Genomic DNA, 24,163 nt, shown 5'->3' with positions numbered 1-24,163 from the left:
TGACATAAAATTTGAATGAACTAAACTCTCAGGAACATACATGCAAATTAGGTTATGAGTTGCATCCGATACATAAAGCTGTGGCCAGCCCTGCTCAGTGAACAAGACACACATTGGTGTGATTACTGATTCAGTCGCTAGTTTTTGACTGACTGGTCGGCCCAATAGTGCTGCTAACTCAACTGCCGGCTGACAGCCCCCCCCCATGTATAATCACAGTCTCCGCATGGTGCCCCTTAAACCATACACCCGAGACCAGCCCGAATCATTTGCGCACACGCTCTCTAACAGGCCCTTCTGAAGACCCCGATGCCCTTTTATGAACCGTATTAAAGTTAACTGTGTTATTCCAAGCCGTACCTGCGTGTTCTATCAAGGTTTACGGGCCCCCGCACTGCATTTAAAGATAAGGGTGGTTCAGCCATGCACAGCTGAGGAGGAGGAGGAGGAGGAGGAGGAGGAGGAGGAGGTGGAGGAGGTGGGCGACACTCGCATGAAAGACTACACATGGAAACCTTGCGATTGGGACAACGCTTTTACCAGATCCGCTAATAACTTACTGGCTCCATGTGCGCGTGTTTGTGCGGGAGCGATGGATGAGCGATTCCAGCCATCTTATTCTCTCCAATCTTGAACTCCCCCCCTGTTGGAAAAGGTGATGGTGAGTAATGAGATGCAGACATTCCTACCCCTGTGTAGGATAAAACACACAGAAACACAGATCTCTGAATTATATGAGCGATATGATTGGAATATGCTCTTATTGGTTTTTTTTTTTTTTTTCTCTGTCAAGGTTAACAGTAAATTTTTCCATCCTGATGTCAAGAATCCAGAGCATCTGGCCTCGTCATAGGGGAAGGTTGGGGGAGGACTTGTGGTGGTGGTTGTGGGTTGGGGGGGGGGGGGGGGGCATTCCTCTGGGAGCTTCCATTTGTCGTGGTCCCTGGCCGGTAGCCGGCCCCGTGCCGCAGTGATACAGTACTGAAACACAACGATTTGTTGCCACTGGAAGAGCTCCCTGTTTCCAGTTACATCAGAATGAAAATTTCCACATCATTCGAGCTAAAAAAAAAAAACACAAAAAAAAGAAAAACACAGAGGCAAAGGAAGCAGATGTAAAAGAAAGAAACCAAGTGAGTGCGACTGAGAGTGAGGAACGATGACTTTTATTTGTTTGAATACAAAGAATTCTTTCTGCTTTTGTCGAGGCGGGATGACATCCTCCACTCTTCCCATCCAAGGCACACAGGCTACTAAATCGGTCACTGGCGGGCATTACATGCTCACTTGCATTAGAGAGAACCTGAAAACAGCTTTACGGGCCTCGTGCGCTGCTTGAACAACCGGCGGGGATGTTGAGTAATAGCCTGCGGCGGTTGAAAGATTTAGAGTGCAAATTCAAAGCACAAATTTGCGCCGCCGTTAACGTACCGATCGGAACGAAAGCCTTTTCAGGTGGTTTTGGCTCGCCCGCCCCCCCGATGTCCCTGGAAGACTTCCTGAAAAATAAGCAGCTGGCCTCGGCTTTGGACAGAACACGGGGGGGCCTGAGCCAGAGAAGTCTGCCGCTGGTCCGTCGCCACAATAAGCAGAGGTGGCAGATCATGAAGGACGCGGATAGGTTGTTGTGGCGTGTTAGAGTGAATCTAAGCTTAGCTTGCTTGTGCTGGGCCAAACTCGGCCTCCTCCGCAGACGTCGGGACCTTCCATCCTGGCTTTAAACAGACTGGCGCTCCATGCTCCACATCTCATATATCTGTTTTTAATCCACAATGCTGTCTCTGGCGTCATCTTTTTCGTCTGCCCGGATAGATCTTCCTAACCTTTTCGTCTTTCCTCCTGTATCAATGTGTCTCACTTTCCATCTTTCCTTACATTATATATCATTTGTGAGTTGGAGGGAAGTTTAACGACTCGGACCTGGACGAGATACCGGGTTCCCTTTTACTTTTAACTTCCAGCCACGTTTGCAGGTGCTTCCACTCAAGCCTCACTTGTCTTGCGGTGTGATCGTTAGAACCGTTGTGGCCGAAAACACGGCTGGCTCTCTGGAGGGATCCTGCGGACTATGTGCATTCAATTATGCTGATTAGACTTGTACTTTTGTCCTGGAGCTCTGTTTTCAATGTGCTGACAGCCCTTTGAAGCGTAAAGGTGTGACGAAGCATGGAGCAGAGGACGGGGCGGGGCACTTGCTACGTGATACTCGATGGCATGTTGAAAATGAGATGAAATGAAGTAAATGCCTTTTGAAAAGCTTGGCCTATATCCTGGCGCTGAAATGCAACTTTTGATAAGGTCCTGCAACCTGGATTCTTTTGTGCCCCCCCCCCCCCCCCGAATGAAGCATGATCTCAGCAAGGACCCGCGGATTCTTTATAGGCCCTGAAATGACACACAGGCAGAGTTCAGCCCGCGGAAGTGAAACAGTGGATATATGATCGCAGTGGCGGCTGATTGCACCTGGACCGGCCCACTGTGCTCGCTGAAGTCATTTTTCCATGCAGTGGAGATCGAACTAACATCTTGCAAAAGCCACTCGGCCTTTTTTGTCATTTTTTTTTTTACCCCTCCCAAGCTATGAAATATCATTGAAGATGGCATTGGAGGGCTCAGTCCCCTGACCTTTTTATTTTTTATTTTTAAATAAATATATAAATGTGGAGAAGCGGTTCAGTCTTTGGAATGTGAGGCTTGTGGGCTTGAATGGAGCACGGATTCCTGCCGTTACGTTCACGGCCCAGCCTTATATATGACGTGCCTTCCCTGGTTATAACCCAAGTAGAACGCCGCCGGACACATTGTAACTTATGTTTAAAGATCACAGCGTCTGCTCAGCTAATGCATCTTGTAATTCCATATAATTTTCTGTCTGGAAGGTGAGGCCGCAACAGTGGCATGGCCGCTTAATCCGGACAACCAGTGCTGTGCTTTTCCCTGCTCCGGCTTCAGGACGGAACAGAAGCGGGACGAGGGGGGGGGGGGGGCAGTGGGCTGATGACACATCACCGGTCCTGTGTTGGCCGTGAACAAGGGGCCCTAAACACTTCTCCTTTTGTTTGGCACCTGACTCTGGTTAAATCCATCTTCCCGCCCACTGTCTGTCTCGACTTTCTCCCGTCGGAGGGAAAACGTGTTTACACTAGTGCGGGAGTCATCATCGCTGTTATTGTTATTTCTTGCCGTCGCAGAAAGCCATCACTCCGCGGACTTTTCATGGTGTTCCTTTTTGTCCTGAGTGTCATCATTCTTCTCCTGTCTGCGCACACACGCTTTAATCAGATGTTGTTTATGCCGGTATGTATCTCAGACGCCACGTTCATTCGCTGATTCTGGCTTGAATTTGTTTTCCCCGTTGCTGCCCTGTCTCCGTCTGCCTGTCCTCCACTCCCGGATGGAGAGTGAGGGGGTGAATCGAGGCCTTGGGTGGATTAGGCGATGCAGTCTGCAGCTGCTTCTCTTCCCGCCGCCCCTGTCTGCCGCCGTTTCTCCTGTACAAATGACCCTCGCACGTTCACAACGCGGTGTTTTGAAATACCGAGCCGCTCAGAAAGCTCCCACGTGTTGTCACAGTTCTCTTCCCCCCCCCCCCCCTCAGCAGTCTGCTGAGCCTCACGAATATTGCGCCTTCTCTAAATGTGTTCCTGAATGATATATGAGGGAGTTCAATAACTCATTCGGCACCTGGGAGAAAGTGTAGGGGTGGGGTGGGGTGGGGGGGGGAGGAAATTGAGTCGTAACCCAGCGTTCATTTCCTGTATCCGAACAAGTTAACTTTTACCGGACAGTTTGTCTTTCTGTGTGTAGATCAGTTACAAGATGGCAGTAGGGGTCCCCCCAACATGCAACGTTAGGGACAGACTGATAAATTTGTCTCAGTGGCCCATGTGGCCTAGTCTGGCGTTTAAGTAAACAGCGCCATGGCGAGGGTCATATATTAGAACCCATACAAACCCTGTGTTAGTGGATTAATCCCTGTAATTCCCTCATCTTGCTTTGTCCTAGTAACCCCCCCGTTGACCTGTGTGACTAGCAATTTGATGCGTATCATGTTTAATGCATTTCATTGTCTGGGATTTGTGTGTGTGTGTGTGTGTGTGTGTGTGTGTGTGTGTGTGTGTGTGTGTTTTACATAAAAGGGATCTGTGAAAAACACTGTTATTTTCTTTAACCGCTGTTGAGGTGTAGGCGTGAGAGGGGAAGTGCTGTTTGGCAGTTTAAGTGGTCACTTCCTCCGTACGGGAAGCTTCGGAGGCCCCGGGTCCTCTCCGGTTTCTCTGAAGACCGTTTCGGCCATCCGGCGCAACATCATGCCGGTCTTCAGGACCTTTCTGGTGCAGGGCTGGGCCACAACAGAACCTCGTGGTCCACTACAAGACTACTGCCAGGTCCGCCACACACACAGACACACACACACACACACACACACACACACACACACACACACACACACACACACACATACACACATACACACACAGCTGCCGCACGAGAGGGTCCAGAATAGTCCGGCCAAAACAAATCGAATGAAGCCAAACCAGCCCTGCAAGACACAAGTCGGTCCACCCTTTAGCGGTGAAGGGTTGGCGCAATCATGTTCCCTTTCTTCTTCTTCTTCTTCTTCCCCCCTCTCTCATTTTGTCTGCCACTGTTTGCGCTGGACATGGTTTCTGATGTTACAGACCTATACGTATGTGTCGATACATCTGGCCCTGGATTCACTTCTCTTTTCCGCTTTTTATAGTGTCCACACAGTGATTTTACCACCACTGTGGTCGCTCTTTGGCTCATTTCCTTTCTCTCCCTCCATTTCTCCTCCTCGCTTGTCCAGCCATACATTCTTACATTTAATTTCAGCTTTGCTGAGTCCTTGTTTAGCTCTTGGCTCCTCTACAGCCCTTTTTTTTTCTGTTGTTGTTTGAAAGTTTGGTTCACAGGGTTCAGCCTGACATAGTGACCCCCAGAAGGCGAGCGCAGCGGCAGCTTGTATTCTATCCATTCTCCCCCATTATGTTGATTATTTCTGTGTTTCCCATAAGGCGCCCGTTGGCGAGTGTTTAGGTGAGTGTTTAGGTTGTCCCAGCATGAATCGGGAGGAATTGTTGTCAGAAGGAATAAAGAATTGAATCATTGCGAGTGCAGACAGGAGGGGAGACTTCGCACCTGGGGAGAAAAATGCTTAGGGACTCTCACTCTCTCCTTTCCTCCCTCGCTCCCTTCATCCCCTCCTACTGGTATCCCACCGCTGCCAATAGTAATGACATTACCATATCTCCCCCCACACACACACACACACACACACACACACACACACACACACACACACACACACACACACACACACACATTCACTTTCACCGCCCTTCCTACACCCCTCACCTCATCCCATGTCTCTTTAAAAATAATTTCTTTTTATATATATATATATATATATTATGTGAGATGTTCTGTTGGGAGTTGTAAATGTTTGAGGTTGACTGGTGATGAGGACCACAGAACCAGGCGTCGGATGATCACACATACCGGGGGACAATATCACACACCGAGCTTGAGTAAAACCACGTGGGATCGCTGTGATGGCTGGTGCACATGTGTCACGTGTATTAAAAAAAAAAAAGAAAAGACCTCTCTGTCTTCCAGTGGCTTTTTCCCCCTCCTTCTTTCTTAACCACAGTGCTGTTGCAGCAGTGAGGCATGAGGCGCTAACACTGCACAGAGTCCACGTCGTGACCCGCGGAACCGGGAGGGAATATCCTCTCGATGCTCAACGATCTCCCCCCCCCCCCCCCCCCCCCCCCCCCCCCCCCGAAAACAACCCCCTCAAATCACCTCCAAATGGTTGAGAGTGGCACATGACACTCCATCCATCGGACTGCCCAGCAGCATCACATGACATGAGCTAAGTCAGTCAGCCGCGGCTCTCCCGCCAAGTGGTCGACGCTGCCAGCGCACACTTGCTCTAACCCAGTCAGAGAGCCAGTCAGTCATTCATCCAGCCAACGACGTCAACCGTTGTTTTCAATCAATCACTTTTTAGGCTGCTTCTTCTTCTTTCTCCTCCATCCTTCCTCTCTTCCACTCCGTCCTCTGATGAAAGACACTCTCGGAGAGGTAGCCAAGCCACTCAAGTTTGTTTTGACGTTTCGATGGCTCCGCCGGGCGAATGCTCTTGGAATTTCTTCACATGATAAGTAGCGTTTTTCAAAGGGTTTTCAACCACCGCGTGGTTGGTTGTGTTTTGATGAGTTTGAATCTGGAGCCGGGGGGGGCTTTTAATGGTGCATTTATAAAGGGGTCTTTGATGCAAACAACCCAGCTTGACTGCACTCTGTGTAGGCCTGACCTCTGGTTTAGTGGATCACAGCCACCCTGAAGACCAGAACAGAGCAACATACGAGTATCTGCTACGACTCTCCATCGGTTGTGCTCCAGGACTCTGTTGTGTTTGGAAGGGACCCCGCTCACACGCTGGTTTTGCGCTTCACCTCCTCCCCTCGGCTTAATCTTGAAACCATCAGCTCCACAGTCTGGTTCTCTGTAAACTGAATTTGAAATAGTCATCTTTTCATTTTTTTTATAAGCCAGGTTAGTACAACCTCAGAGGGCCTTGCAGATTTCTGCATGTGTCGTTCTGAAGCGTTGCTCATGCTGAGGCCGGGTTAAATGCAAACATCCACTGTCGCCCCCTATTTCATCTTTAAATATAAAAAAAAAAATACTGACATTAGCCGCACAGAGTTCATCCTTACTGCTTCTTCCAAAACTTCTGTTTAGCAAACCTGCGTGCTCTTTACTCCAGAGATTGATTGTTTGCAGGCTTGAAGGATGCGTGGATGGGAAGCCTCCCGAGGCATGTGTGCCATCTGTTTATAGTTCAAAAAAGGAAGGTTCATATTGAACTTTTCAACTGATCAAAAAGTGGAATTTCTAGTGGGGGGGGGGGGGTTCTGATTGGGGACAAGACGGCAGTGTTCCTCAAACAGGAAAGGCTGGGACAATGGTGGGAAGTAGAGACTCTATGTTTCCTTTTCCTTCCAGTGACGAGCAAAAGAGGGGAGCTGACAGTCTTTTTTTTATTTGTATTTTGTAGGTTGTAACACTCTTGTGTGTGTGTGTGTGTGTGTGTGTGTGTGTGTGTGTGTGTGTGTGTGTGTGTGTGTGTGTGTGTGTGTGTGTGTGTGTGTGTGTGTGTTGGACAGACAAAAGAAAAAGATCAATCGATGAAAATGAGGCGTGTGTGTGTGAGCTTATAAAAGTACAGGCGTTCATGTTTACAATACGTTGTCTTGTCTTGACTGCGTTTATATATTCCCGCACACGTACAGCAGTTACACTCTGCTATGTATTATCAAACTACAGATGTATGCACATCTGTTTCTATGCATGTTTTTTTTTTTTTTTTTTTTGGCGTGTGACTGTGCATGCATGCAGTAATTCCTCCCTCTTCCATGCTGACTCTGTTTCCTCCTTGTCTCCCCCCCCCTCCCGCCGTCCACAGGTCTGTATGAGCTGCTGGCGGCTCTGCCCTCCCAGCTGCAGCCCCATGTCAGCCGCCCCGAGGACAACACCTTCCTCCAGGACATGTTTGGGGAGAGAAGCCTCCACTCGCTGGTCAAGGTAAAACAAGAACAGGACACCTCCTTTCTTTTAGAGTCGTGTGGTTCGGTGGTTCGGTTGAGATGTTTTTTCAGATTTTGATCGCCGGGGCGCTGCTGTTGTCGAAGAGCAAATTCACATCCCTCACTGTTGAGGCACTTTGTAAATGCGTACCAACAAACTAGTGATTTATATTTCCAACACCGTAGATCTTCACGTTCTGGCAAATCCTTTAACTAGCATTCTATTGTAAAATGTTGCGATATTAATGTTACAGTTTAACAGTTTATTAATCGTGAATAATTCAATTTAGTCTACAATCTCACCACAGTATCTGATGACTTTTAAATAACGGCTCCTGCATATGGCCAGAGATGACGCTCCAATCGGGAAACATTAAAAAAAACAAAACATTTAGGCGGCTTCAGATAAGTGGATATCATTCGTCTCGCTGTTTTAATCATAAGAAGAAATAAAAAGAAATCTAAGAAGTTATGTGTCTCAGTTCAGACAGACAATATCTATTTCAACTCTGGATGTGGAATCTCCATAAATCTGCGTCTCGGTCTACATTACACACCGCTACGGGACAGAATCCCAACTCTGTCTCCCCCCCCACCCCCCCACCCCCCCCACCCCACACCCCACACCCCTGATCCGACCTCTCCTATTCCCATATAGAGCACACGCTTGCACCTCTGCACGATCCCGCTCCATTCAGCCTCCCTTCCGTTGGGTCTCATTCATCCATTGCTTTAAGTTTATTGTCATTCCGACGGCCTTCCCACCCAGATCTTCTAACTCCCCCCTCTGCCAGCCTGAACGGGCCCGTGGTCCGGTTACTGCCTGTTAAACCGGATAGCTTGCGGAGTTTGTGGAGAAGATGAGCACACCTCATATCTTTAAACGCTAGCAGACAGGCGGAGGTAATGAAAGTAACACATTCTGTCTGTCCGCCCTAACCTCATTTTCACTCGGGATCCTCTGCAATCGGCAGCCAATCTTCTTCCTCTTCTCCTGGAAAGGGAACAGGAGGGCTTTTGTGCTTTTAAATCAGCTTGTTTGTCTGTCCCGATTCAACCAGCAGATACATGTAACCACTGCTTCAGCTCGTCCTCTAGCTCACTGATGTAACCGCGAGTGCTTTATTACTCAATTTACAAAGAAAACGTCTGTAATTGTTGGCGCTACATTTGACTGTATCCTTTGTATATGGTCTCCATTTTGAAAGAATGCCCAAAACTTTTCTCATGTGCTGGCATGATATATTCCCCCCTTTGGTGGTCTCTCTTTTCTCTCCAGCCAGAATCATTATGTCACAGAGACGATTGGGAGAGAAAAATGGACATAATTTTCATCCCCTCCCTCTTTTTTTTTTTTTTTAAGAAATCTTTTTCTGCGTAAGCATGTTTGTTCAGGATCCAGGGTTGTAGTGCGCCAACGTGAGCGTGTAAAAGTGCCTGAATTATGGCATACCTCAGACGCTTAAGCAAAACCCCGATGTCGGATCTTGAGGAAACCAGACGGGTTTCATTTGATGCCTGGGATTGTTATGGATGGCCAAAGAATAAGGCCTCTTGAACATGGATAATGATGGGCAGGGCCTGCCCATGTTCAGGCCCTCGTTCTCTGCCGGCCCCCAAAGAAAACACTGCGTAGTGTGCGGCAGCTAGAGTGATGCTAATGAAGGTGGCATTATGTTTCTGTGATATTTAGCCAGACGTTAAGGGTGGAGCACTCAATTCACCTCGCCCTCTAACCACCCCTGATTATACCTGGCTAAACCTGCGAGAGTAAGGCCAGTGCTGTTGAAACTAGAGCGCCGTGTCCTCACAGGCTCTTTACCTGGAGTACAGAAAGCTTTGCACCAAGGAAGAAACGGTCCTTATTGATTGTACACAGAAATGATCAAAAAAAGACACAAAGAGCTGCACCACTGCTCTTATCCATTGAGAAGAGCCAGATGAGGTTGTTCAGCTACCTCGGATGCCTCCCTGAAGGTGTTCCAGGCACACGCATATGGGAGGAGACCCCAAACCAGACCACAGAACGTGAGGGATTAGATAATCCCATCTGACCTCGGAACACCTCGGGTGCAGCTGGAGAAAGTAGCTAAAGAGAGGGAGTGTCTGGGTTGCTTCGCATAGCCTCCTAAGTGCCTATGGATGGGTGGATATACAGGAAGAAAGAAAAGCTGTCTCTGCAATACCAACCACACCAGTGGCAAAAGGCGGTGAGAGATCTTTAGTGATGGTCAAAAGCTGAAATGTGCGTTGTGTTTGCATGAAAGAAGGGTTGAAATGGTCACCGATCAGCTCCCGAAATGCCATTCCAAAATCTGAATCCCACTTTGTTCCCGTGCCAGCTAGATGGTGAGTGGCTCTCGCTTTGATCCTCTGCAATTCAGTAAGTACTAGTTAACGTCCAAGCTCATGTGACCCAATTCACTATCGCTACCGTGGCAGAATGAGTACCGCTAACACGATACAGCAACAGTCATGTCTCGCCATCGCAGCCACAAAGTGATCAAATACGTCAGTGAAAGATCAAAGAAGCACATTACTTCTTCACCACATTGAGTCTGTTTTGACCCTTTTTTTTTTTCCCCCTTTCCTCTTCTGTTTAATTCAACGGAGAGAAAGCGAGCTGCTTTTAGCGTCTCTTATCGTTAACATGGAGGCATAAGTGGAAACTGCCCCGGACCAGACAAGCAGAACTACGTGTTTCCTCTGCTTTCTACTTGGTACGGAGACGTGAGCCAGCCTGTCAGCCCGCGAGCCAAATGGACAGACAGGCGGACGTTGAAACACACAGAAGTACAGAACAACCATCTCGCCTTACATCGGAGACCAGCTTCAGGTGAACATGGCTAACGTCAGTGGCACTCCATTAATAAAACCTTAATTGTCCCCTTCCTCTAAAGCCCCGCCGCCAAATCTCCACAGATTCCACCTTTTTTTTTTTTTATTCCACAAGGCTGTGAAGGGGATACTTTGGGAATGGCTAAACAGCGAAGAGAAAACACACACACGTCATGTTAATCTGACAGACTCGGCAACCCGGGTCGCTCGTATGGAAACGATCAAGCCTCACCTGGGTAATTATGAAGCATCGGTTGCTGGTCAGTCTGTCTGGGGGGAGAGGGAAGGTCCAGAGGAAGAGGTGTCAAAGATGGAAAGAGACACAAGTAAGAAGACCTACATGAAGACCTAAACCAGACTTAAGTTCTCTCTGGTTCCCCTCACCTGCCCTCATCAGATGGTTGGAACAGCCTCTCACGTCCCTCCTAATCCCATTATGTCACAGAGATGAAACAAATATTTTCTAATATCGTCTTTCAGCGGGGGCCTCGCGAGTTCGCCTCCTTTTGCAGACTTTATTCATCGGTGCAGCATCAGAGCTGACATGTAAGGCGAGCGCTGGCGCGTATAGCTAGCATAGCTAAAACGACGCGGACAGTTCCCCCTCTTTTCAATTAAAGGGAGTTACTCAAGTGTGCTTTCTATAAATTCCACCACACTCACTGTTCCTCTGCCAAGTTCCAGCTCCACAAAAAGCCACAGGAAATATAATACAATATTCAATTTCCACCTGCCTCAGGTGGGGCTCTCTTTAAAGACCCAAGTTTCTGTCAGCAGGCCTTTAGCCAGGGCCCAAGATCCCTCGTTTTGTGGTCAGTCAGTTTTCCCTTAAATGCTGCTCCTGTTAGTTGCTAATAGGCTTGGCACTTGCAACATCGTTACACGGCAACATTGATGCGGGCTTGCCAGTTTGTTCTTCAGCGCTGCAGGCCTATAATGACATGTAAAGGTGCTGCAGCCGACGCTTGTGCCCAAGTGGAAAGTTTCTGCTATTTTTGGTAAATGAGCACATTTTCAGACAAACTGGACCGTATTGCTTGAGTACCAGACTTGGTATCCCATGAATAACTGGATCGCACTCGAGGTAGCCCTCCAAGTTTCATGACTCACTCTGTAATGTCCATTACCTCTGCTCCTTGACGGCAGCCATAGACTTGCCCTTTGGGCACTTATCTTATCCTTTCCACACCTCAAAACATACCATGCTACATTACCCAGGAAGATCACAAAAAAAGGAAATTGTTCTAAACCTCTCACCCTGCTGGAACAGCTCTCTGTGAGTCATTTAAGCCCCACACCCTGTGTGCAGCTCTGAATCCTGGCTAATAGTCCGGTTCAGGACTGTAAACCTATAGCACCTCAGAGATCCACTCGTACTGTCTGTGGTCAGCACGCACTGCGCACTGGTCGCCTCTGATGTCTGTGTTTATTGTTTCGGGGGAACAGTAACCCTCGCGGGGAGTTAAGCAAATACCAGCAGGCTGCTTTGGAGAGGGGAGCTTCCATCGTGAAAAAGAGGTAACCTTCAGATTCTTCTGTTCTTATTTGGTTGTAAATGAAAGAACATTGTGCAGATTCTGGTTACAGTGCTTCAACTTGCCATTTGTTTCTAAAAAATATTGTTTCGCACACAAGCTGGCCGGTTATTTACGGTTTGAAAACCTCAGTTGAATCCAAAATAAATCCCCTTCCTTGCAATTTTATACTCCGCGCTTAGGCTACCTTCCACATATTTTCCTAGGAGTTTAATGGTCGACTACAGCATCGAGTCGAAAAGATCGTGCTCAATGTCCACAAACAAGCGCCTCTGAATGGAGCCAGAAGAGCTCGATGACCAGACCAACGGATGGAGCCAAAGACGAGGTTGTGATAGGGACAGGGGGAAAGGAGGGGGAAAACTCAGAAGACAGGCTCGAGTATGGCCCGGCCCACTGACGACTGAATGTACGTTTAAAATCAACCATTTCTACAGCACTCGGGATGGGGCCAGAGAAAACGAGGAGAGGCCTGCATATCCCACCAGTACCCATTTCTATTAGTCAGATGTCTGTATTGGTAATCAAGGTAAATCTCTGGAGCAATCCCACAACCATTATTCCAGGTCACTTTGGTTGACCCCCATTTTGTATTCCTTCACCAAAAGAAAAGGACTCAAAGTGAAACCAGAAGGTCTACACGATACAAAGCCAATCTTAATATGACATGGAGCATAGGCGCAATACAGGAGATATATGGAAAATTAGGCTCCTGGTGCCATAAAGTGTATTTATATCTCCCACATGACCCGAGAACTGCCTGATGACATCATGGGGCTCACCTGGGGCTTTGTAGGTAGTCTTCACAAATGAATATGTTGACGTACTCGAATCGATCTGATTCATTAAGTCAAATGCGTTTGTCCTGGCTTCATTCCCTTAGTAATTCAGAATCCTGTTTCCTAACCCAATAGCTGCTCTACATCACAATGATGACTTGCTTGATTGATAGATGCCACTTCCCTCCGTGATTATTTTGTAGCTGAAACACAACAGGAAACTTGCAACGGGGATTTTAGCCGCGTCTCAAGAATGTCCTGGTACGTACATAAGTGTGACTGTGTCCTGCTCTGTCCCGGCCTGACAGAATACCTGGTGTCAGGGGCCTCTCTGCTCTCTGCTCCCTGCTCCTCAGAGCGCTATAGGAGGAAATCTATCCCCTATCTAAATGATGTGGCTGTCATGGCTGTTGGCCAGCTGCCCTGGTCTCTCTCTCGCTCACTCTCCCTCTCTCTTTCGTCCATTGGATCTGCTGCTAGTTCCTAATTAGCTGTCACATTCTCCAGGCCTTTTCCACAACAAATGAGAGTCGAGCTCAGGCACCAGACCGCTCTCTCTGTATGGGGTCTTGGTCAAGGAAAGGTGCTCGGTTTGTGTGTGAATTCTCTGCTCGACATAGGCAGTCATCGGTCCGTTAATCAGCTTATGAGCCAGTGTCCTCGAGACCCTCGATGCACTGGTGTGGCTCAGGACCCCGGTCCAGGACGATACCAATTTGAATTGTCTCATACAATCGATGACTTTTACCCTAGTTTCATAAAAGACAATGGACCTCATGCAAGAACATTTTGCCTGTCTTAACTTCCTCTGACTTTTTGTTTCGTACGGTGGGCTCGCACTCGACTTCGAACCACTGTGTAAATGACCGGCGTAAACGTGATGAAGGCCACCTGTGCGTGGATGAACCTGCGTTCACGGCATTTGTAAATGAGCGAGGAAAATTGGTGAGCGCAAGCAAGTTCTCCGAAAATCCCTCATTCAAGCCGCTGAAGAACGAATGGCTCTTGCACGAGGCCCAATATTCCTACTGAGCTGTTTACAAGGCGAATGAAAATAACCATTTCACTTACATTTACGTGCAGAGGTGCATATTCTGATTTAAAAAAAAAAGAAGAAAAAAAAAGGTTTGTCCAAAGTTTAACACCGGTGGCGCGGTAGACTTGTTTGACCGTGTCAACACAGTCTTTCATTACTTCAACCGCCTTCTTTAAATGGTTGCTGTTGCGATTTTATTGCTTAGCTTATATCCAGATACCTGTTGATATCCAAGTCTTTCACATTGTTTAAAAAAGAAAGGTGTTCCTGCTTCCAATCAGAAATGTGACCTTTTTTTCTTTACCCCAGCCTTGCAAACTGTTAGCTAGTGAACTGACCGTAAAAAAAAAAGCACAAAAAAGCAACAACTGATATTCTGAATGCGCTGTATGTCTAAAGAATTCTCCTAAAACCCAATTGGTATTTTGGCATATCTCTCATCCATTTGAAAGTTTGGAATATCCAAAGGGAATATGCTGTTAACACCACCCATATCAAATTCAGAATATTTGGAACAATACAAGAATATTGGTTTGCATGTCGTCAATGATTCTAGAAAGTTGAACTGATTACTGTCAAAGGAAGCCATATCGACGGGATCATTGAGTCTTGCCCTGGAGAAATTGGTGTCGACAGAAACCAAAAAAAGTTCTGAAAGCCTTGGCAGACCTTCCTGCTACGTTTTGGTAGATCAACCACCACACAAGATTATCATTATTCAGTTGGAATGCTAGATCCACGATGAAAGATTGCTCAGAGTGCTACCCTTTGTGTAAACTGAGTTACCACTAATGGCGATGGCGAGTGGATGCTGTCGTCTCTAATATCTGCTCCCCGATGACGCTGGGCTGAATTTTATTTTGGTCCGTGTAAACTTGCTGGTTGCACCGTAAGCGGACTGATGCAGAATGGTGCGGTCATATCCTGGCTTGTTCAGGGAACCACAGCACAATGTCCAGGACCCGATGCCATCACGCCGGGGCCAAAGCCAGCACTTTGTAAACTGACATACTGTAACAGAAGAAAAAGGCTTTTTTTTTTTTTTTCCCTCTTTCCACTTCTCGAGTAAACACATCATTTCACAGCTATTCTAGTTGCATGTCTGTCTGTAATGCCCGCCCCCCCCCCCCCCTTCCCATCTCCCCAACTGGGTCTGGTCTACCGGGCCTCGGTGCCTTGACAAGGTGTTCTGGATCAGACCGAGCGATCGGACCCTGGTGGATTAACGCAGGCCTGATACCGGATCCGCTCCGGCGGGTAGATACAGAAACAGGAGCGGGAGAAAGATCGTCAACCCCAACCGGTCCGGGCCTGAAGTTCTTTCCGGGCAGTGGACGTTAACCAGAGGCCTCGAGCTCAGGACTCCGAAGCAGAAACACTATCCAGCCCTGTGATCTCCAGACCTCTCTTTCTCCCTCCATCAGCCCACCTCTCCATCTATCAAGCTATCGCTCACTTGCACGCTCGCTCCCTCGCTCTGCGCCAGACATCGCTTGCTGTAGTGTGTCTGGATTAGCGTTCGCAAGGCTTTTTTTCCCCCTCCATCATACCTCCATGTTGACGTCCGAGGCTCGAGGCGGTCATTGTTCTTCTTAAAGCGTGCGCTTTGATCATGACGAGAACATCGATACAGTTTGTATTACTGAATTGTAAAGGATTGTTGAGAGGTCTCCAAGGTGTCTGACCCTCGACCCTCAACAGTGATCCTTCGCAGTGGTTGGAGCTCTTGCCTGAGGAAGATGAAGATGGATGTGATGTTTTGGTTCCAGTCCATCCTCGTTGGAATTTCTTCATATCAATTTCTTACACCGTGTTAGTGTTTTTCCTTACTTTTTCTCTCCTGTGTGTATTTTAAGCCCGCGGGGTATTTCTGGAAGCAAACACAACTTAGTCAGAGGCCTCTGTGGAGACAGGACACACACTGCTCCTTTTGTAGCATGTGTGTGTGTTTTTTTTTTTTTTTTTTTTTTAAAGCTTTCTGGGGAAGGTGCACATTCATTCATCTTTTCTCAGCCTCCACTTCAGCTCCCCCTCCCCCCCCTTTCATTTCTGAGCATTTTGATCCCGACTCTTCAGCCTTCTTTTGCACCACATTTCTCATCGGAGAAGCTTCAGAATCCCAGGCTTTAATTCGCCGATGTGTCCAGGAGTCGTCCTCTGGTTTGAGCGAAGCCCTCCTTGGCTGTTGCACACTGTCTCTCACTGTGTTCCAGGAGCGCTGCTGCCTCACCAAGGGGACAGAGAACGCGCTATGCACAAAGCTGGGTAATGACTTTAAAATACATCACTGCGTCATGGACAGGCACTTGGAACGTGTCCTGAACTGTAAATAAAAAAAAAAAAAGGAAAGCATTTCAATCTTGCTCAGCGAGCGGAGGAGAAATTCCACAGTAACTAAGTAAGTCGAGGTGGTGGAGCAGCAACTACCTAAGCAGATGTCACTAGGACTGTGGTATGTTGGAGCGCCGAAGACACTGGCAACCTCTCTCCTTTATTTCATCTGTTTTCTTACAAAGATGATCAGGACAGATGAAGTAACTGGAGCTGCCTGCCGGGCTTTTTTTTTTGTATTATTTGATTTTCTTTACAGCTTTCTTCTGTAGAAGAACAGACCGAGGAGTCGGAGCGCAGGGCGGAGTCGCTGGGACTTCTTGAACAGTGGACAGTCAAATATGACGTGGCTGCGTGAAATGAACCAGATGAGGATGAAAATTTCCAGGAATTGCCCCAGAGTGGCTCTCTTAAATTTGATGGCATGAAACACGGAATGCGCCGACATCGGTTTAACAGTGGAGTCCGCTCAGGCTCACGACCGCTGAACTCCAAGCATGTACTCATTTTGATGTCCGTCCTTAGCGTTGTCGCTACCCTCGTGCAAGTTCCCGCACCTCAAAGCCGCTCTTTCCAACGCCGTTTGTCTAACTTCACATCCCGTCTCTACAGCCGAGCCAAGCGGCCATCCGTCTCCCTTTTGGGCCTTCAGCAGATTACCTCCGCCTAATGCGCCGTGTTTTATAGCCGGGTAATGTTCGGCTTTACGCGAGGATTTGAACCTCTGAGCTGACCTGGGCCGAGACGCAGTCCTAACAGGTCGTGATTTATCAGTGTGGATAAGTCGAGCTGAGAAAGGCTGCGCGGGGTTTAAGGCCAACAGTTGAGCTGCACTTGTGACGGGCAGAGAGGAGCCGTGCTGATTCGAAGACATTTAACACGTAGTTATGTCGCATTTTTCTCACCAGAAAGTCGTAAAAGTGCCGTTGGAATGCTGACTTACGCGTTGCGTTGTAAATGACATCATGGACTCTGGTGGATATCAAAGACAGATGACAGACAAAGATTCAAATGAACTCATCTACACGCTTCGCATGACTTTTTGCGAATCAGAACTTAAAGCTACAGCGGTTGATCCATTAACAGAATATTTATCAATTTAATTAATCGCCAACTAGTTTGATAATCGTTTTAATCGGTTTGTCTTTTTTTTTAACAAAAAGAAAAGTCAAAATTCTCTGATCTCTGCTAATAAATGTAAATATTCTCTGGTGTCTTTACCCTATCTTTGAATTTTGAGACGTTTGAGGAAAAAACACTGATCACCATTTTTCATAATTTGTTTTGACATTTTATAGACTAAACAACTAATCGAACAATCGAGAAAATAATCATTAATCGAATGTCGTTAGATGGGAATTATCACATCCTGATGTTCATCTGACAGTAGAGCTGCTACTGTAGAGTGACATCTAGTTTAAAAAAAAAAAAAAAGCGTGTGTAGTGAGGAGGAAATACCATGTCTAACAATACCAAAACAGATGTTTTAATTGCGCACAACATCTGCAGCTGCTCACAATGTGACAGCAAACAAACTGCTTTTCTGTCTTGTCTCTCTGTCCTACTGAGTCATTCTCTGTCGCAAATTGACACTGCTCCGTGTGTGTGTGTGTGTGTGTGTGTGTGTGTGTGTGCGCGCACGATTTGGCCCTTCACACACCGCGTTGGCTCGGGTGCTTCTCTGTCACTCTCTCCTCGGGCCGGAGGGCCTTCTGTTCCACCATCGCGCTGGAATGCTTTGTGGGACATCCAGCTGGAGGCTCCAGGGCCGGGGGCCCAGCTATCAGTCAGACCCGTGGCCGAGCTCCCCTCCTCCATGCCGGGGCCGAGAAGACACTCAGGAGCGGCTGCCCGGGAGAGGACAGTCGTCCCCGTCTGTCGTTCTCTGCCTGTAAGCTGTCAACACATTCCTGCACGGCTGCTCTTAAATCGCAAAAAAAAACGAACTGGATTTATTCCACCCCCTGCTCCACATGTCAGTTTCTGGAGCGATGAAGTGTTTCTCTGCGTGTAAATGAGCAAACACGCGAGCTGGGCCTACTTTCCATTTTAGCCTGGTCTCCAGAGATGCAGTTTTGTCTCTCAACATTGTGCAGTCGTCGCGTTGAGGCTGATAAGGAAATGGTTTGTAGCCAATTCAGCCGGGCTGTTGAAATGATTTGGAATCCCTACCGGGCCGCTGGGGCGTATCAAATGCACGGTGGAAAACTGGATTGTTTGTACAGCGGCCGAGCGAGCGGCGATACTTAGAAGCACTCTGTCGCGCTCAGTCCTGTGTGAAAGAGCCGCTTTTGCCGCCATTCGCCCGCCGCTTTGATGTACTGCGAGCGTGCGAGAGTCGGACATGGTGGGGATGGAGGCTGTACATGTTTTCCCGTGCATGTGTGCTTGTAGCGGTGCACATGGGGTTCTGTGTGCACACTTTGCTCACATGTTGTGTTTGCTCAGAGAGGCCTCGCCGTGGCCTCTGCAGCCCGACATTGACCTCCTTCCCCTCTCTCTCTCTCTCTCTCTCTCTCTCTCTCTCTCTCTCTCTCTCTCTCTCTCTCTCTCTCTCTCTCTCTCTCTCTCTCTTACTGATGAACACAATCTGTCCTTTCAGATCCATGAACAGCTGCAGCTCTACGAAGAGAGCAAACCAGTCCCCGTCCTGGACAGCACTGCAGCTCTGGCCCATGAAGTAAGTTCTTGTTTTTGCGGGGGGGGGGGGGGTTTGGAGGGAAGGCTTCCATTTATTTGGTTGCACATACTGATGGGTGACAAATAAAAGGGGGAAAAAAAACAAAACACAAACTTAAAATTGGGGCCCATGCCGGCAACCAGGCATCAACTTTTGGTTGCCAAAACTAAAAAATGTGGTTGCCATTTTTAGTCACCTTTTAGTAAAAGCAATACATTATTCTACTGTGCAGTTATACGTCAGATTTATAATGAAAATGTGACGGGGAAAAGAATAAAAGCTTTTGTTTTCTTTAGCTGATGCTTCACAGAATTTGAATCTTGAGTTCAATCGGTTAACATGTCCACCCTTAATTCCTGGTGTACCAGTAAAATAGCAGTCGTGCAGCTGTTGTCATGTTCTTCACAGATCCCTCAAAATTAATCCAGCAAGTCAATGGTTGCTTGTTCATCCAAATTTTGGTTTTCTGGAGGTTTGGGCTGATTCCCACCACAGATTAATTGGCTCTTCAGCATTGAAGTCTTGGATTGTGGGTCCCTGAAGTGACACCAACATCAGCTTGTCCATCATCTCTACTTTCAGAGGCCTCCAGTCTGTCTTTGATTAGACCGCTGAATCCCCTCCCCCACACGTTTTGGTGTCTATATCTATTATCTCTATTTATTATACGTTTAAAACAGGCGGCAACCTCCAGGTCTGAAAATTGAAGCCAATGCGGAAGTGCCCTAAGCTTGCATTCTCTAAATCAGCCATCAGGGGGCGACTCCTTTGGTTGCAAAAATAAGTAGGATTGTATAGAAGTCTATGAGAAAACTTCACACTTGATTTATTCCCTCACTAAACATTGTGAACATGAGTTTATAGTATGAATCGCTAGTTTCAAGTCTTCTTTAATACAGCTTTAAATTATGATCCAGTTTTGAGTAAAATAGACTGTATAAAATATAAATATATGAATATAAAAAGAGTCTCTACTCCTTTTTATCTCAAGGTTTTTCCTTTAATTTGTCACCCACCTACACACATGTCTTTCCCATCTTGCATGGCCTGTCAGGAAGGCAGTTTGTCTTTCCCGCTTGCGTGCAGTAGCCTTGGCGGTGTTCTCTATCTCCTCTTGCCCTCGAGCGAACTGCGACCTGTCGTCTTGTAGACTCACTCACCGTTGCAATAACACATCACCGCCCACCCCGCCGCCCAAACATCAAGACCACGAAAAATCTAAATTCTGCTCCTGCGCGGTGAGACCGATCATTTTCTTGGGGCAGAAACCCGGATGGGAAGGCCGATGATGGATGGGCCCGTGTGACAGACTGCAGATGATTGTGGAGTTGCATCATATAAACATCAGTCAGGGGAAAAAGAAGAGGGCGCATCACTCGTGGCGTGCGGCCCCTCTTCATTAGTTAACCTGTTAATGAGAAGTCAGCACAGACACAGTAACGGCACCGCTTGATGAGGACTTTCTTTCCGTTGGCCCCGCTGCTCGTCCTCAAGCTGTGAAAGACATTTAGTCTGATTTATTGAGTAAACGTCCGGTGTCCCGGCATTTGTTACAGTGTTGTTCATCTGCAATATTTATTGAAACCCACATGTGCACATAAGCATGCAAGTGCCCCACACACACACACACACACACACACACACACCTGTGTAAACCCAAGAACCAGCCTGGCACGGGGGAACGGAGAGGAGAAAAAGCCCTTTTTACTGGTGTGTGTGTGTGTGTGTGTGTGTGTGTGTGTGTGTGTGTGTGTGTGTGTGTGTGTGTGTGTGTGGGTTTGTTTGAAATCCCCAGCTCTGTTTATTGTAATCAAAGTGCCTCCGACTGTTCCACCGCTTCCAGAGAGCCGGCGGCCATACATCATGCTAATTAGTACCGAGACGAGGGGAGAGAGGGGCTGACGTTTGTCGGTTGGGGTGAAGACCGAGGCGGAGGGAGGCCAGAGAGTCCCGAGGCCGTCACGAAATAGAGAGGCCGCCTTGTGGTCCAGAGCGGTTTTCCTGACCGTTCCGCTCCTGGAGGGTTCACACGCGCCAATACTGATGCCGGGAGTCCCAAACCACCCAGGACCCTTAACCAAACCAGGGTTAGACGGCCTATCTTGAATCTTTAGGCACCCAAATAGACTTTTGGTAGCTGCTTTTCTTTCTGTTCCCACCCCTGCTGTCAGTCCTGGCCAACCACAGAACACCAGAACAAGAATTCCACCAGATTCCGACAAAGCTTGAAGGATCGCTTCTGTTTCTCTTTCCTTCGTCTTTGCCTCCCCAGGTTATGGCACGAGGCCACAGGCTGCCCAAGAGACCCCCCACCCCCACCACCACCCCCACCCCCAACTATCAGCCTCCATCTCCTCTCCCTCTTACAGATCGTTTCTCTCGTTCTTTTTGTCAAATTACAGACTTTCGAATTCACGCTTCCTCGCAAATGCCCCGCAAAGCGTCTCCTCGGGATTATCAGATATCGGAATAAATCCCAGAGATGGTGTATCAAAGCGTCGAGCAGCACACCGCAGCCCTGAGTCCCCCCCCCCCCCCCCCCCCCCCCCTTCCCTCGACTGGTTGAAAAAAAAAGAAAAAAGAAGTGTATTTTTAAAGCGGATTGTTTTTCACCCGTGTCACCGCTGATGAACGCCATTGAAGTGGTGGCTGAGGGCTGAAGTGCAACGGGAGAGATCTACAGTTCGATGAAATTCATTTCGGGCTCGGGTTTCGGGTAATGGAGGCTTAATTTATTGCCTCACATAAAACGACACTTCAACCCCCGCCTGCCCCCAGGCTGCACTGTCTAGCACACACAGCAGGTGACTGCCGCTGCTCGAAACAAACGAGCACCGCCAACGCCGCCTGGAACGCGATCGATACCGGGCCCGGGGACTAAGCAGTGCGCGTATAAAGACACGTCTCTTATGGACGTACATGCACGTTTATTACCGCACACCCGGTTTCTCTCCAGTCCTCATTAGGACTGAAATAGAAGCTGCGTTGTGGAATGTGAGGAACAGCGTTACATTAATCAAAAAGGGGCAAAATCAGCTTCGCACGTGAACCAGCTCTGTCCGTCCAATCGGGCTCCATCAACCCCTTAAGACGAAACAAAAGCTCGGCACGCCACTTCAGCAGTAAGCTCGGTGCCAGCCTCGTTCCCGATCCGCGTCCATCGCTTGAACCTTGACTGCACGTCCTGCTGGCTGACTCGTACCCCCCCCCCCCTCCCCTCGAAGACTCCTTTTCCTTCTCTGGCCAACTTCCAAATATCTTTATTCTCACCCGCATCCCTGCTGTTACTCGGGGAGACCACTGGGTGCCATCAGAGGGCACTGGTCCTCAGTGCATACCTACAACTGGTAATGGGACAGAGACAGACAGACTAAGAGAGAGGGGGGGGGGGGGGGGGGGGGGGGGGGCTTCACCAATGTCAGTTTCTTAGGTTCCACATATTCTAGCTCCACAGGCCTTCAGCAGGTCCAGCATGTACTTAGAACAGCTTTCTCCTCTTTGTTTGCCCTGATTAGGGAATAACCTTCATCACACCCTATCTCTTAATGATTTAGTCTCCCTGTAATTGCTATTATACTAACTGGATTTGTATTATGTACCTGTTGTGTTTTTGAAATACTTTTTTTTAAACATTATAATAATGAAAAAAGAGATTTTTTTTTTGTCAAAGGACTTCCAGGTGAAATTAAAGTTAAATTACGTACAATTAATATCTTAAAGCTATAAATGAAAATTCAAACCGAGGACCATCAGAATACTGATGGTGACGTCCGTAATAAAAAGGTCCTTTACCCAAGATGTAGACTTGTTATACACCCATAAAAGCATGCAGCTTTTTGTTTCATACGGTTTAACTCCATTTTCTTCTTGTCCATCACATTTTCATAAAGAGACTCTTTGCTTTCCATGCATGTAACTTTTGTGTTTAAGCTCGAGAAAGCTGGAGCTGTAAATAAGCTCCCGGCGTGTCATTAACGATGGGTACTATACGGTACGTTGAGCAATTGCCCCTTAAATAGTTCCACCGATGTACTTCATGTATTTCAAGAATAACCCCCCAAAAAACACATTTGGATTGAAGTCACTTTTATAACCATTTTTTGCTCTCATGCAAATTAGATTATTTGCTTGAGAGAAATTCATCTATTCATTACTTCCTATTTAATTTTTCAAAGAGTGCGAAATCCAGTATTTAGACCGTGGCACTTTAAAACTTTTATTGAAACCTATAAAAAAAAAAAATAATAAAAGGAAAACATCTTGTGTGCGTGACTTCATAAAATCGAATCAAAATGCTGTTCAGGTCTAACGCCTTCTGCGTTATTGATCAGGTACATAATAAAACAAGCAAAGGTTCATTTTATCCATCATACGAAATAGAAAGGCTGGGGTTCTAAATAAAAGGTTAGTAGCTTTAATATGTTTTAATAAAAGGCGCTTTGACATAAGGTCAGCTTGATGTATCGACGGCGATGCATCAAAGCGGCGAGCCCGTAGCCGTTCAGGGTCAACGGAGAGCTGTAAACTGACATGCTGGGATCCAACTTATCCAAACAGTGCAGGGCCTGCCGTGACATTTAACAAATGAAATAAACACGCTCTCAAAGGAGGCTGCCGTCATTCTCTTTTTTCCTTTCTTTTTTTTGCCCGCCCTCCCACATTCTCTGTGAGGGTCTGAAGACGGAAAGTGTGACTCTAACATGGAAGCATGAAAGGCGGCGAGCCGAGCGCGTTGTCAAACATGTCCCGACCGTCCTCCTCTCTGAGTTATGGGACAAGGTGCTTTAATGGGACAGTATGAGGGACTGGAGATTTACAGCTCTCCGTCTGTCTTTGTCTCCCCTCCCTTTGCTGGCTGGCGGCGGGTTGATGGATGGCGGCGTATCAGAGCGAGAGATGTCCCCCCCCCCCCCCCCCCACACTCTCTAAAGACCCTGACCCCGATTGTCCCCACTCCTCCCTTTTCTCACACTTCCTCCGACCTTACACACTCCCAGACTCCCTTATTTTGTATATTTGAGAAAGTGAAGTAATGCAGGGTTGACCGAGGTTCAGCTAGAGCAACCTTGACCGCCGTGACTATTCATTAGCGCTGTCTCTCTCCCCTCGGGCGGTGGCGGGGGGGGGGCAAAGCTAATGGAAATAATGAAAAGAGACCCCTCCTGTTTTTTGGGGTAAAGTGACATAGCGTCCTCCCTAACCTCGCGCTGACCCTCGGGGCCCCCCTGCCTTTACCTCCACCTCACCTCTGCGGCTTTATTCCCGCGCCGCGGGGGTCGTTCGGCAAACAAACTGGAGCTTTCTGCCCAACCTCAGTCATCGTCTGCCTGAAAGCAGAACACCCC

General features: G+C 47.7%; 1 protein-coding gene across 1 annotated transcript in view; it reads left to right on the top strand.

Annotated features, from left to right (window-relative positions):
- mpp7a (MAGUK p55 scaffold protein 7a) overlaps positions 1-24,163 on the top strand; it is a 104,090-nt gene that overhangs the window by 31,257 nt on the left and 48,670 nt on the right. The window contains 2 exon segments of the mRNA XM_068709666.1: positions 7,499-7,617; positions 18,741-18,818. Coding sequence (XP_068565767.1) covers positions 7,499-7,617; positions 18,741-18,818 — 197 coding nt within the window.

Source organism: Cebidichthys violaceus, unplaced genomic scaffold (genome assembly GCF_023349555.1).
Source record: "Cebidichthys violaceus isolate CVI_PGR_0920_01 unplaced genomic scaffold, fCebVio1.0.p SCAF_15, whole genome shotgun sequence".
In the NCBI taxonomy this organism is placed as follows: domain Eukaryota; kingdom Metazoa; phylum Chordata; class Actinopteri; order Perciformes; family Stichaeidae; genus Cebidichthys; species Cebidichthys violaceus.
The sequence above is the reverse complement of the archived record's forward strand: the minus strand, read 5'-3'. Positions and strand labels throughout refer to the sequence as shown.